At 54.6% G+C, this 14,446-nt stretch overlaps 3 protein-coding genes across 3 annotated transcripts; 2 read left to right on the top strand and 1 right to left on the bottom strand.

Annotated features, from left to right (window-relative positions):
* Positions 1-3,004: 3,004 nt before the first annotated feature.
* On the top strand, positions 3,005-6,642 carry K437DRAFT_271275 (DUF1620-domain-containing protein; the record flags this gene model as incomplete). Its single annotated transcript, XM_013384424.1, has 4 exons — positions 3,005-3,428; positions 3,499-3,558; positions 3,627-6,470; positions 6,536-6,642. The coding sequence occupies 4 exons, from the start codon at positions 3,005-3,007 to the stop codon at positions 6,640-6,642; spliced, it is 3,435 nt and encodes a 1,144-aa protein (XP_013239878.1).
* Positions 6,643-7,383: 741 nt separating this feature from the next.
* K437DRAFT_241485 (uncharacterized protein) lies at positions 7,384-9,760 on the top strand. Its single transcript, XM_013384423.1, has 2 exons — positions 7,384-8,589; positions 8,664-9,760. Exons 1-2 carry the CDS (start codon positions 7,608-7,610, stop codon positions 9,497-9,499), a joined length of 1,818 nt encoding a protein of 605 aa, XP_013239877.1. The 5' UTR covers positions 7,384-7,607; the 3' UTR covers positions 9,500-9,760.
* On the bottom strand, positions 9,608-11,061 carry K437DRAFT_230063 (alpha/beta-hydrolase; the record flags this gene model as incomplete). Its single annotated transcript, XM_013384422.1, has 5 exons — positions 9,608-9,760; positions 9,822-10,008; positions 10,061-10,277; positions 10,539-10,893; positions 10,963-11,061. Coding segments are annotated over 5 exons (1,011 nt in total), but the record flags the coding sequence as incomplete, so codon positions are not given.
* Positions 11,062-14,446: the final 3,385 nt, after the last annotated feature.

Raw genomic sequence — 14,446 nt, 5'->3', positions numbered from 1 at the left:
GCGCGGCGCTCTGATGCGACCAACGTGGCTTGCCGCCATTCATCGCGAGCGTCTGGAGCCGCGTGTCGAGGCGCTGGTTCTCGTGCAGCAGAATGGTTACGGTCTGGTGCAGCGACAGAGGATTGTAGGGTCCCTTGCCGGGGGCGACTGTGCCCGCTTCCCTCGTTGATGATTCACCGGCCATCGATGGGGTGGTTACAGAAGCGCTGATTCGAAGAGCATTCCATCGTTCCTGCTCATAGCGCTGTAGGATCTCGCAAATGTAGACTTCGAATGTAGCTGCAGCGATGTCGTAGGCAGTCTCTCCGGCATGGTTTCTAGCGAACGGATCGACCCCTTGCTTGGCTGTGAGATAGCGAACAATGGGAAGATGTCCTTTAGACGCGGCATTCATCAATGGTGTCCAACCTCCGCGACGAGCGTGTTGTGATGGGTTCACACTGTCACCTCCCTGCTCAAGGAGGAGCTTGACGAGGTCGAGATAGCCTTGCGAACATGCATTGTGCAATGGCGTCCACCCATCTGCGTCCTCTGCCCTTGCATCGGCACCTTTCTCGAGCAGGTACTTCATCGCGCCAAGCTTGCCTTTGAGCGCGACTTTATGCAGTGCCGTCTCGCCCTCGCGGTCCTCCAGATCGACCAGCGCGCCGGCATCTTCGACGAGCCAGCGTAGAATGTCGACCTTGCCCTCTCGCGCAGCGTAGTGCACCGGTGCAAGGCCGGTCATGGGCGACGTCTCATTGGCCAGCGCGAACCGGCTCACATTCGAGCCGGCCGGTGCAGGCGCACAAGTCACCTCGAAAAACGACTGCAGCGCAGAGAGAGGGCCTTGCGAGCTGAGGGGTGCCAAGCGCTGGAAGTCGATTGGGCGAGGCGTAGCCGTCCGCGCAGGGGGGGAGGCTGGCCTGTCTGGCTCTGGAACCGCGGCTATAGGCGTCAAGACTTCTTCTGTGGCGCGTGCACCAGAATCAGCAGCAATTGACAACTCTTCGAGAGGAGAGGCAGTGATGCTCTCCTGCGTAGAGCTCTCAGCGCCGGGGTAAACGAATGCGTCCTCCTCGTCGTCATCGTCATCGTCATCGTCGACCCCGCCTTCAATGTTGTCCAAGTTTCGAGTATCCTGCTGCTTTGCCGTACTTATATGCGCCTTTGCATGTCCATTTGGCAGTTGCCCTGACCCCGACTCCTTCGCCTCGTGATCTTCTTCGGCCTCTGGCCCGAGCGCCGGACCCTCATTCGCTTGAACATTGCCATTCAATTCTTCGGTTGAGGACGCAGCAGCTGCGCCGCAGGTGACTCTGCCCTCGTGTTGTTTTTCTCCCTGCGCTAGCTCGGGCTGCAGCGACTCGGCTGCTTGTGCGGGGTCATAATTCGACCATGGGTCATCGGAAGCACTGGCCAGATGTTGATCAAGGTCAGCTGGGCGTAGCTTCACTCTTCGTGCTCACACTCGAAGCACTCACGCAAACGTGGATGACATGGGGGATGACAATTATGAATGGCAGGGTGCGAGTCATAAAACCTTCAGGCAGTGCGTACAATGCAGCAATTGAACAAGGCGGAGCGTCGATGCTTCGCTGCCAGGGGTAATAGGACGCACGAGCTGACTTCGAACCCGAGTCCGAAATGAGTGAGCTGCCTGTTGACCACGTAGCCACCAAGAGGTACGAACTGCTGGCGGCTAATGCCTCGATAGAGAAGTCGTCGCCGTCGTCGTCGTCGTCGTCAGGAGCTTGTCGCTTCCGCAGGCGATGGAGGCGAAGGGGAAGAGGATAGGTGAGATACATAGAACGACTTGGTCTTCGCTTGCTGTGTGATATGGACTACAGGAAAGGGTGCAGCAACCCTATTATTTCAACCCGCGCCCGCCTGCACAAGGGTGGGTTGCAGTTGAATGAAGCAAGCAGACTTGAGGTGGCATAGCTGGAACATGCGACCTGCGTCTCAACGGACATTCTTCATTTGGTGTAGAGTGTTATGCTACAGTCTGTAGTGAATGACACATGATATACCTCGTCCTCACTGTGTCATTGGTAGTGTTGAGTGCGGCTATGCACACGCAGACCGTTTGCAATGTCGTTTGCAGTTTCGTACTTGAACGCGAGGATGAAGGCGACTTCTATCAAGTAAATGCCGCACACATGACGCTAAGCACCACAAGTGGCTTGAGCACGTTCCATCAGTGTCCGAAGTACATAACCTGGGATCAGGTCACGAGGTTGTGAAGTGTCAGGATCTGCGGCTAGGCCCGAAGCGCAATGATCCGCCGGCTGAGAACGGCATGAATGCCAAGTGGCACGCTTGCAGCTGCCCAGAGCAGCATCATGCTCGGCTGCAGCTCCGTTGTGTGAGAAGCCCGCCTGTAGGTGAAACATACCTGCGGCAAAAGTTGGAGCGATCAAAACACGGCGCTCTCGGCGCCGAGTATGTTGACATGTTTGTTGTAGCCAAGCATAATTACTCCGAAGGGCGCTTGCTTCTACCGAGGTCTGACTCGCGGAGCATGGCGACGCTCAAGTAGTATGGGCACCGATGGGGAGACTAATTCCCCCATTCACCGCTGTCGCCGTCGCATCATATCTGAGGGAAATCAGCCTCTTGAACGTAGGCGTCGGAGAAGGATGGAGGACATTCCATTTAGCCTGTAGCTTCGTCGACTGGGGTCAGACAAATGGCAATGATGCTCGGTCCTACAACAGATTCGAACATACGTCAAAACAAAAATTGAGCAGCCACCTCACCTCATTATTGAGGGAGAGTGTAGAATTTGAACGAACCCTTTATAGTCTGTACTCACCACTTCTTCTCGCTTAACTACAAGGTCATTAATGCTAACAGCATGCTTGGGATATGCTCGCTACAGAGTACATATTGGATCCCATTCCTTTGCGACTACGAGCGGTTCTCGAAAGGTATAACAGGATCGCTTACCAGGTGCACGAGTTCAGCGTATTTCGAATCGGCCTTCGAGGCGCGCAGATCTGTGCGAGGACGCGCGAGCAAGATGGGGGTCCGGTCTCCTTCGCCTCTCCAGGCCCTCCTAGGGTTCCTGGCAGCGGTGCTGCTCGTGCTCTCTGCCACGCCCTCAGCTCTTGCAATATCGAGCAAAGAGGCCGATGTAATCGACTACTTTATCGAAAATATCGGCGTACCACGTGTCAATTCGCTGCCCCACTTCGCACCCTTCGCCCATTCCAGCTCCTTCTCGGCTTTCGCAGAGCCGCTGGCTGGCGAAGAGAATACCGTCGGCAAGGACAAACTCAAGAGACTTTCTTCAAGCACTTCTGCAGCGCAGTATATCACGCCACGCTTCCACCGCATCCTCAACCCAAAGACGCACAGACCCGGGGACAAGACGCAAACTGCGGTGTATACTGCGACAGAGAGCAATGTCATTGCTGCACTGAACCCCAGGCAAGGAGCTATCGGTGAGGTCATGCCCGAACATATGTCAGACTGTATAAGATGGGCGTATTGACTCTTAACGACCTGTCTTAGTCTGGCGTCAGGTTTTCGAGGAGGACGATGAAATCCAAGCCTTCTACACTGCAGCAGATGGTGAGAGCTCGCCTTGCTTGCCTTCCTACCTGCCCCGCTGATACCTTGTAAATGTATGTCATACACAGCTGTTCTCGTGATCTCTGGCCCTGGAGGCTGCAATTACCGCCTCTTTCATGCTCTGACGGGCTGGCTAATCTGGGAGCACCACACCCATGTACCCACAGCACGCCTGCTTCCGGAGCCAGGCTTTCCAGGCGTTGACGCGAGCTTCATTACCGCAGGCGACGCCGGGGGCGACGTAGCAGTTCTGGCAAATGCCGAGGTTGTCAAGCGTCTCGATGGGCAGACGGGCCGCGCGGTGTGGGTTTGGAGCCTGCCCGAGCAGGCGGGCGATAACGCTGCATCGCGTGTCATCATTCGCGTGCTTGCGACTTCCGAGCGTATCCATGCAGTCTCGCTGGCCAAATCGAGTGGCCTCATCAGTGACTCGAGCTACTCGATTTCGGTCCACACGCTTGCTCATAACGGTACGCTCATTTCCACGCGGGACATTCCTGGGTCTTCGGTCCCCAATGGCGCCAAAGAGGTCGCGCTCGTATCTCCGGGCGGCGTCCCACATGTCGTTTGGAAGGGTAGAGACGGTGGGATCAAGAGCTCTCCACTTTATGCTTCAGGAGAGAGCAAGCTCCCGGCATCCCAAAGTATTTACCCTGCTAATGCAGACACCAGGTACGCGCGCTTGCAGGAACTCGGTGTCGCTGGCTTTGAGCGCGGCCTCATCGCAGCTCAGCGCGAAGACGGGAAGGGAGAGGTGCTGCGCGTCTCTCCGACGGGACAGCTGCAGATGGCGATCGAGTCCGAAGAGGTCGCACACGACGCCGTCTACTCAGGCTGCTTTGACAAGCAAGGCAATGCCTACGTCAATCGGGTCTTCTTCGGTCGTTCGCAGCACCTTCTCAATTTTCACACGTTCTGGGCGGACGCCAACGACGGCAAAGGCCAGATCACCGGATACAGTTTCCAGTATGACCATGATCTCAATGGCGCCGTCCTCGCTGCACCTTTCGAGGTCAGCCCTGTGAATCAGTACCAGCTCGTAACCCGCAGCGTATTTGTCACCAGCAGCGGAAGCATGCGCATGATCCAAGAGGACAAGTACATGTGGATCCGCGAGGAGGGTCTAACAGAGACGACTCATTCCGTCATTGTCGAGCTTCCCGAAAAGAAGATCGGAAATGCAGAGGTGCTCGCGGCGCTGCAGGGTGAAGGATTCGTCAAACGCATTGCCCGGCACGCTGCCAGTCTGCAAAGCTTGCCTGCTTACCTGATCAACTTCGGCAAGCGCTTCACCGCTCTCGATGGTGAACAGGGATCTGCCTTCAAGGGCCCAGCGGGGGCACCGGCGACGCTTCGTGCACCGGAGTCGACGACATCGAGCCTGCCGAAGCGTAAAACTGCCGAGGCTGCCATCCCTGCGAATGCGAAGCGTATTCCGAGCAAGAGCGGGGCTTCGGACGCTAAACATGCTGAGGAGTATGCACCAAGTTTGGCACCTCGCTTTGCAGATGCAAACACGACTGCGAGCTTGCACCGCGATCTCTTTGGGTTCCGCAAGGTTATCGTCCACGTCACCAAGCGCGGTAAGGTGTACGCCATGGATGCCGGCAGAAAAGGCCAGTTTATCTGGGAGAAGAGCTTAGTAGGATACGGATCCGGTGAAGGCGAGGCAGAGCCGAAGATCAAAATCCTCTCGGTCTTTCAAAGTCGAGGCTTTTTAGGTGCTGAGTTCGGCCCGCTCGTCACGATAGTCGCCGATATCCAATCGGAAGATGACGCGCCGGTTTTAACGCGCGTCTTCGAATTTGATCCCATCTCAGGTAAATTTGAAAACAATGTTCAGGAGGGATATCCAATCGCCTTGGGGCCTGCCAAGGATGCGTTTGCTCTACCTGATGCCGGCGTCGGAGCTGCAGCTGGCCGCAGGCTTGTGGGCGTGTTCAATTCGCACGACACGCTGCTCGTGCATCCATTGGCCCACGCGGCAGCCGTCACTTCGGCACTGAATGGCAAATTCTACCTCGGGATTGCCACGGCTGGCGCAACGGCACTACAAGGCTATGCGATCGGTGCGGAGGGAGCGTCGGTGCCGACTTGGCGCATATCATTTGCGCCAGGAGAGTCGATCGCAGAGATCATTTCGGCCTCGACCGATGCCATTTCCAGCCAGGGCAAGGTTCTCGGTAATAGGGACACGCTCTACAAGTACCTCAACCCGCATGCGCACCTCATCATTACAACCAATGCGCTGACCGCTGCGGCGAGTGCCTATTTAGTCGACTACGTCACCGGAGCTGTTGTCTTTGAGACCGAGCTGGTGAACATTGATCTTGCGCACGGTGTTCAGGTGGCCTTCACAGAGAATTGGATAGTGCTTGCATACACCACCGTTGAGGCTGAAGAAGGACAGATCACACGACTCGTCTCGGTCGAGCTGTACGACGGGGGTGTTGGTGACCAGACGTGGAACTGGACTGGCAATTTTACCAGTTTCTGGAGCTCCAACCAGGAAAAGCGCGAAGGAGTCCAGGTATTCCAGCAGACCTACAATTTTCCACGCGTGATCCAAGCGCTCAGCACGACTGCGACCAAGTTTGGCATCAGCATCAAAACACTGATCGTTGCTACCGAAGACGGCCACGTCTTTAGCATTCCCCGCCGCTTGCTCGACCCACGAAGACCAGTCGGGCGCAAGGTGACACAGCAAGAGGCAGAAGAGTGGCTCATCATGTACGATCCTGCAGTTCCGGACCAACCCAAGTGGACTATCTCACACGTACACACCGTCAAGAAGGCCAGGCGGATCATCACTAGCCCTGCGCTGCTCGAAAGCACGAGCCTGGTCCTTGTCACCGGGTTGGACACATTTTTCACAAGAGTCGCGCCCAGCAGCACCTTTGACATTCTATCTAGTGAGTGCTTTACGCATGCTGTACTTGTTGGGTGTATGACACTGACGCCAGCTATCTTTTGTCAGGCTCGTTCAACAAGCCGCAGCTGCTTTTAACTATCGCAGGGCTGAGCTTGGGTATCATCCTCACCAAAGGCCCGGTCCGAAGCCGCGCGCTCAAGATGCGCTGGTGAAGAATGTACATCGTCAGGGGTGAATCTTTCGCAATGATATACGAGTACAGCCTTGGTCCACCTGTTATGATAACCTGTGGCCTCGCTCAAGCGGAAAGTGCTCCACCAGGTGAAGATAGTTGCCGCCTCAACTTTGATGACTGTCGTTTGCAGGTACAGCCCCGTCATCCAGTAAGCTGAGCATGGGAAGGCGATGAAGCTGGTGCCGAAATTGAAGCGCTGCAGCTCGACCCGCGAGGCGATCCTCATTCGCGAGTTACCCGCTGCTAACTTCTGCAGGATGTAGCAGACGGCGCCGAGGAAATCTATAACGCCGCCCAAGGCGAGCAGCGTGAGATTGACGATAGAGGCGAACTCATCGGCCAAAGCGCACAGTGTGACACCAGTTTCACCCCAGGAGCTAAGCATGGGAGAGCGATGAAGCTCAGGCGAGAAGAGTGGAACCAATTGCACTCCCTCTGACGTCCCGCTCTTCCTGCTTAATCACATCGCAGAAGTATGGGAACGCACGGCGCAATGCTCAATACTGACGTCTTCTAAGTAGTTGCTACTCTGTTTAGGAGTTGCACCCAGCGCTACCTTGGCGGAAGAAATGAGGCGATGGAAGATTAGGAACCACGAAAGGCCAGAGTAGCGTAGATAATGTGTGAACGCTGCGTTCACCGCTCTCACGAAAGCTTATCCTATACGATGAGATGAGATTCACCAAGCTTACGTCCGCTTCATAGTTTGCCATCCTATAAAGTGCATGTCTTTGCTTCCATCGAACGCGCATATCTTCCTGGGGCGTTTGGAGTTGGCGTTGTTGAGGCCGTGCTGATCAGGCAATGGTCGGGTGCTGCCGACGGCGTGTAGCAGGATCAACTCTGACGTGGCTTTGAACTTGCACACCATTTGGGTTCGAGAAGTGCTGCTGCCGCCGCTACCGCCGCCACCGTCGTAGTAGCAGCAGAAACTGCTGCATCATGGATTCTCAACATGGCCAATGGCCAAGTGAGGGCTCGGACGTGGCCCGCCTGCAGTCCCTGCTGTCTGCTCGCGGGTTGTCGGCTGCGGTGCAGCCGGACGCAGAGGCGCTGCAGACGATGCTTGCAGTCGCCGGCGATCCGCTGGAGGCCGCAAAGCTCATATTTGAGAGCTTTGGCGCCGAGCGGAGGATTAGCGGGGAGGCTTTGATCCACGCATCACCTTCTAGGCGGCAACTGCTCGAGGTGGATGACTCCGACGTCACACAGCCTTTCCCTTCACCGCTTGGAATCGGGCTTGCATCACGTCAATCCCGGTCACTCCATCGACCAGGCGTGCCTCAAGAGAGCAACCTCTCCGTTTTTTCGACCGTATTTTCGGCACTTGCCCTTCCCTTCACGCTCCTACGACACCTCTTAGTATTCATCGCAAGGTTCATGCCTCTGCGAGCGTTCCTGCCTCCTGTACTTTTTGGAGAAGCGGAAGGTGGTGTGGAACGACAGCAGCAAAGAGGCAGAGTATGGAAGGACACTGATCCTATCAAAGCAGCCGAGCGGTATCGCCTTGGCCTGGAGCATTTTGTGGCAGCGCAGTCAAATTCGCAGCACGAAGCAGACGGCGACGCACACGCGCTGGCAGACAAGACTAGGCGTCGAGCAAAGGAGGAGAGACTGCGTCACCGAGTCGAGCAGCCAATAGCTTCGTCTTCCACAACACCCGTCTACCCCCCATCTCGCATAGCAGCGTCCGATATTCAGCTTCGCATTCCAACAAACCTGCTGACAACGTCTTATAATCAGGCCATTCAACAAGCCAAAGACGAGCACAAGATCCTGGTGATCGTCCTCGAGAGCCTCGAGCACCAACACTGCGAGCAGTTCCGCCGTGAGGTACTACTTAACGAGAAATTCGTCAACGTGATCAGTCGGCGAGACTTTCTCGTCTGGGGTGGAGACATCGGCGAGAGGGACGCATACCAAGGTTCGTGTTCGTGTGTTGGCAAATGTGAAATCATTACCGCTGACTGGAATGACACTTTTTTCCCATATCGCCAGTGTCAAATCTACTTCAAGCGTACACGTATCCCTTTGTCGCATTTGCCTCTTTACAGCCATCACGCAACCGCACCGTAGGACTCAGCTCCTCCAGTCGCCCTCCACGCATGGCGATTCTCTCCCGGCAAGAGGGCTCTCCATCAAATATGACCTCTGCCGCAAGACTGACAGATCACATCCAGGATCTATTGCTTCCGCGTGTGTTGCCTTACTTGCAACGTCTGCAGCGAGATAAAGACAGGCGCCAGCGCGAACGTGAGCTGCGGGAAGAGCAGGATCGAGCATATCAACGCGCTGCTGCTGCAGATGCGGAACGGGTGAGACAGGCGCGAGAAAATGAGCGACGGAAGCGCGAGGCCGTGAAGCAGAAAGAGCAAGAACTGAGGCGGGAGGAGGAAACGAAGATAAAGTACGGGGTCTGGAGACGGTGGGCAAGGCGCTACCTTGTACCCATTGACGCCGGCGGTGACGCATCAGATTGCATCAAATTCGCACTGCGATTGCCGACGGGCGAGCGCCTCGAACGCCACTTCGCAACAAGGGCTCCGGTTGAAGCCCTATTTGCGTATGTAGAGTCCGCCACGCAGTCCGCTGAAGAGGAGGATGAAGACGATGTACCCCTTGCTCCGCCTGCGGACTACACACATTCCTACCGCTTTGCGTTCGTCAGCGGCTATCCTCGGGCCAAAATCGAGCCAGAGACTTCCATCGGCAAGAGGCTTTATGAGGTCGATGCACTCAAGAATGGCGGCGCATTCATTGTGGAGGGTCAGATCGGATTCTCGCGAATCAAAACAATTGACACCACGGATGAAGATACCGAAGGGCAGGAATAGATTGTATTCCAGTGACAACAACATGCGTTTGTCCTGGTTCCTTTAGGTCGCAGCTGCATTTCTGCTGTGCTTTTTGATACACGCCCAGCATGCAGCACGCTTGGTATCTCAACGCTTCCACAATTTCCCAAAACAGTCTTGCATGTCCGAAACGAAGCGCACGGGTTTCTCCATGGCAAAAAAATGCCCGCCATCTGGATGCTCTCTGTGCCATTTCAAGTTGCAAGTCGACGCCACCCATTCTTTTGGAGTAGGGATTAACTGTAACGAAGAGGATCAATTGTTTGAAATGCACACTAAGCAGACGTTGATCCTTACTCACTTCGTAAGGAGAGTTGCTGTAGCCAGTTGGAGCCTTGATAAAGTTTTCCGGCCTCGAGATGGCAGCGGAAACACCAGTTGCAGGACGGTTTCTGTAGGGATACAAGGAGCGGGCCATCGTGCCAGTGCACCACCAGAGTGTCAAAGATGCAAGGATCTCAGCGTCTTCGGGGCTGTGCGTATACGATCTTTCAGTCAGCATTCTCGTCGAACCAGAATAAGTCAGCAGAGGAGACTCACTCTTCATCCGTCCATGCAAGGAACTTTTCGCCGATCCAAGCAAGCAATGCCAGAGGGCTGTGTTGCATGACCAGCCCAAGCGTAGCTGGCCTCGTGGAATGAAATTGAGCGTACGCACTTCCGTTACTCTGGAACTCAATCGCCCGCCGAATTCCATTTTTTTCGTTCTCACTGAGCGGCGATGGAAAGCCGAGCACAAAGTGCAACAAACGGTGTGCTGCAGCCCCGAAGGGGCCCAGCGGTGCCGACAATAAGTACCACCTTCGCGGAACAGAACTTGGGAGGTTCGAAATGGCGTCTGAGATGAAAGAGGGGACAGAAAGTTTGCTTGCGAGACGGATGGGTATGATTGGCTTGAGTGAGGGTGGCGGTGCAGGACCTGTCGGAGTCAATTCACAACTCACCATTCAGCAAGCGATATGAAGTGGTTTGCTCGTTCAGGACGGCTCACAGTAGTTGAGATGCACAGCTTTGCAACGCTGGGGAAAGAGGACAGCGATCTGCCTTGCGACCATCGAGCCCCAATCGCCAGCCTGAACGACGTAGCCGGTCGTCGCGTAGCCGATACTGCACATCAGCTTGTCCATCAGCCTGGCAACGTCCTTTATGAGCAGATCGCCGTCAGGACCTGAGTGATTTCCCTGCACTCGGCCGCATATTTTGGACTCGTGGGATTGAATGTAAGAGGAGAAAAGATAGCCAGGATGTGATGGAGCGACAACGTCGAACGCTGGGACCGTTAGCGGAGCCGTGGCACCTGGATGCGCAAGAGGTTTGATGACCTTGGAAAATTCCATCAAGTGGCCTGGCCATCCATGAAGGAGCAAGAGTGGCTGTTGTTTCACGGTCAGAATCTGAACGGATGGAGAGCGTTCGGCGCGACCGATGCGACTCACAATCACGGGACGGCCAGAGGCCTCTGCGACTGCATCGGCTCGCTCGCGTATAAAGTGGAGACTAACATCTTCCACTTGCAGCGTATAGTGTTGGAAGCTTCGCAGGTAACCCTGGTATCCTCTGGATTTAAGTCAAGGAAGACGCCGTCAGTATGTGTATTGGTAAAACCCTTGGCCCAATCCCACGGTGATTTGCCAGTGCTCACGCCCAGGTATCATCCTCAAACCCGCCCTCGCCCGGTTCGGAGAGATAGCTTATCCAGGCGTTGTGAAGGTGGTGGAAGCGCTCGTGCGTCAGGCCGAAGCGCTGCTTGCTACCTTCAAAAGGAGCATTTGGAAATACATCCGCCAAGCTTGCTTCGAGCTTCTTGCGCAATGAGTCGATCTTGTCGTTCGGTACTACTGGGTCGAAACGGTGGGGAACCGCGCTTTCATGGTGCACTTAAATCGGATCAATTGTTTTCAATTTCAGAGGCTCGCCGTGGGAACGGCTCATGCATGTCTCGAGGGAGAGGGGGTTCACGAAGAACGATCAATGTCTCTTCAGCAAGGTGTGTTGCAACGAGATAACTCGAGGAAGGTGTTAGCTGCATAGATGGGTGAAAGTTGTCACAAACAAGTTGTCTTTATGGGCGGGTTGTGGCGCCTGCGCGTAGCTACATGGTTATGACGTTCATGATCCACCGCAACCGTCTACGCTGCCACCTGCGTTTTTCACCTGCTACCGAAGAACAGACGACATGATGGCGTTTGGCCCATCAGGGTCAACCGTTGCATCCTCACTGGAATAGCACCATTGTGAGTTCGCAGACGAGGCTCGACGCCGAAAAATTGCCTCGAATTGAGATGTGGAACGGACTAGGCGGGAGATGGGTGATGCAAGCAGCAATGAGCGGCAGCAAATTTGTAGTAGGAGTTCCACATGCATTGATCCTATATACGTTAGACGCGTCAAGCTGGCAATGCTGGTTGCGCTACAAGCTTGCAAATGCAGATGCACAGTATCGTGCCCGTGTGAGTTATGTCATAGGCAATGCTTTCGCATAACGCGTTCGACCGATATCTATGACTTCCTTTTGTAGCGCGCTTGGTATGCGATATTGAGCATCTCACTTTCAAGCTGGGACATTCAAAAGGTTGACGTGGACTGGACAGATAAGCAAGAGTAAATATTATCTCTCGTTTGGACGCTAGAAGAGACTTGCTCGTAAGATAGGAGCTCGCCAAGGTGCCTAAGGCGAAGCAGGTGATACTGCCAACTCTCGCAGAAACCCTTGTGCATGCCCTGATCAGGAATCCCGTGTGCGCCCCAGTATTGCGTCCCGACAGCAGAGCTTTGCTGCCAGTAGGGTCAGCAGCAGGGTTATGAGTACGCACAACAGCGAAAGGGCCTAATGAGGAGCTCTTTCTGATAACGTCATTCCTGTCTTCCTCTCAAGGTCTCTGACTGCGGTTTCGTATTCGTCTTCGAAAGTTTGCTGTAACTTCGTCTTCCATTCAATCATCTGTTGCATTCGTATTGAAATAATGTTTGTATCCAGTCCCTACCCGAATCACATTTCTTTCACCCTCTCAGGCCGCATTAACCCCCTAACCTGTGAGCCACTGGCTTCACCATTTGAAGCAATCTAAGGCACCCAAAAGTGGTTCGCGGTCTTTGCTAGTTCCAATTTGGAACCTATTTTTGGCCGGATAGCAAAAGTCGGCCATCTTAAGCGTCAGGATTCATCAATATTGTTTTATTCGAAGTCCCATGAAGCGTGTGCGCATAGCATCCGCCAGCATCTCAAATGGTGCTTTGGAAAGAGGTCCACCTCAGTGAGTTGAGCAAGGACCCATGCTCGCTGCTCGCTGCTCAAGCGCACTCGCTCTCTTTCATCCGCATCATTCGGCAGACTCTAACCTTCGATCACGAACCTTCTCAAGGATACAGTCGACATGTTCGCTGAACGGAGGGAGGTCGCGTCCTTGGACGCATCACCCAGGTAGAACAAGTGCGGATACCCGAAAGCCCATTCGCGGACCATGAACCCATGTACGAGGTCATGAGCAATCCTTCCTCCTTCAATTCTGAATCCCGCGTCCCCCGCAATCCACTGAATTTCTACCGGTGCTCAGCCTGGATAGATAGGCCGACACCTTCGCTGCTTTTGCACGTGTGGTATGTAAGAACTACTCTCCATTATCGACCGGGATCCTTCCACGATTTAACGAGAAGGCAGCTGCTGTCATGGAGCCAAGACTGCAAGAATTTTGGCGGCTCCTTGTGAATAATCACAGCATTCGCGCGGGAACCGACGAGACATAAGTACATGTCGGCATACTTTGCCGACGAGGTGGCCGACGCTGATGCCGTCTTGGCCCAATAGGTTCGACTCGCCATTGTGATCGCATGAGCGGCCTGACGAAGGGCTGCTCACCGTGCATATCCCCCGGCGGGTCGCCGTCTTTAGACCTGATTCTTGTAGAAGGGACGGGGCGTCTCTTATATGATGCGGATTGTGACTACTTGCAGCGGCGTAAAGCAATTGCTGACCACTTATTCGCTCACTTTTGTGCAATTTCAATTCTGTAGAAGATGCATAGGCCTGCGGAGAGTCAAGCTATGAGCCGTCAGTGTCAGGATAGCGAGCGAAGATCTGTGAACAGTTCCGCAGTCAGAACACGGTCACTACTACCGTCGACACTACCATTTAGCTTTTGCATTTTTCCTTATCATCATTCTGTGTGTCTTGCGAGACTTCAGTGGACTAAGGACATCTGTTGTTTCCCACACCTCATTTCCAACTCGTTAATGCAAACCCAGGAGTATTCAATGCTCTGGCCCAATAGAAATCGGCGCAATTGGATTTGGAACTAAGTTCGATCTAGGCTGCAATGTGATAAACAAAATGTACGAAGCGTCAAAACAGGTGCGCGTCAAAAATGCACGAACGTTGCACGCCACATGTGGATCTCTTCGTGGATAAGGTTTGGTCCTTGTTACTGTGAGGCACTGGGATACTGTGGGTGTGCCCCCGGGTGTGAATCTGCATGATATGTATTTCCCGCTGGAGTTTTCATATCTCCAAGGGTTTGAGTTCGAACAGTCGGTGCATTAGCGTGATTTGAGCTCTGAGATCGGCACCTACGAGGGCGGCCGATATGGACCGTGCTGCGCTTCCCTTGCCCCGTTCTAGTATGGACCACACCCGCTCCTAGGGCGAGTGTGTTCCATGATGGGATACACCTAAATAGCTCCCTCTTTCTATTTCTTGCTTCCTCTTCCTCTTCTTTCCTCAGGTTGATCCTCACCCACATCACCCGCCCAACGAACTTCTCTTCACGGTACACTCGCTGGTCGAGTCGTCCATCCGCCTCCCGACGAGCGCAACCGTCACAATGAAGCACTCCCTCATTGCTACCATTGCCATCGCGCTCATCGCTGCCTCAGCCACGTCGTTGGCCGCGCCCGTGCCGGTGCCCGAGGGCATCAGTCGCCGCGCGCCGG

This window comes from Tilletiaria anomala (genome assembly GCF_000711695.1).
Source record: "Tilletiaria anomala UBC 951 chromosome Unknown K437scaffold_193, whole genome shotgun sequence".
Taxonomy (NCBI): Eukaryota; Fungi; Basidiomycota; class Exobasidiomycetes; order Georgefischeriales; family Tilletiariaceae; genus Tilletiaria; species Tilletiaria anomala.
Note: the sequence above shows the minus strand (reverse complement) of the source record. Positions and strands in the feature narration are given on the sequence as shown.

Coding starts and splice junctions, on each gene's coding strand:
- K437DRAFT_241485 (XM_013384423.1), top strand. CDS start 7,608: ATGGATTCTCAACATGGCCAATGGCCAAGTGAGGGCTCGGACGTGGCC. Junction 8,590..8,663: donor CGAGAGGGACGCATACCAAG/GTTCGTGTTCGT, acceptor CCATATCGCCAG/TGTCAAATCTACTTCAAGCG.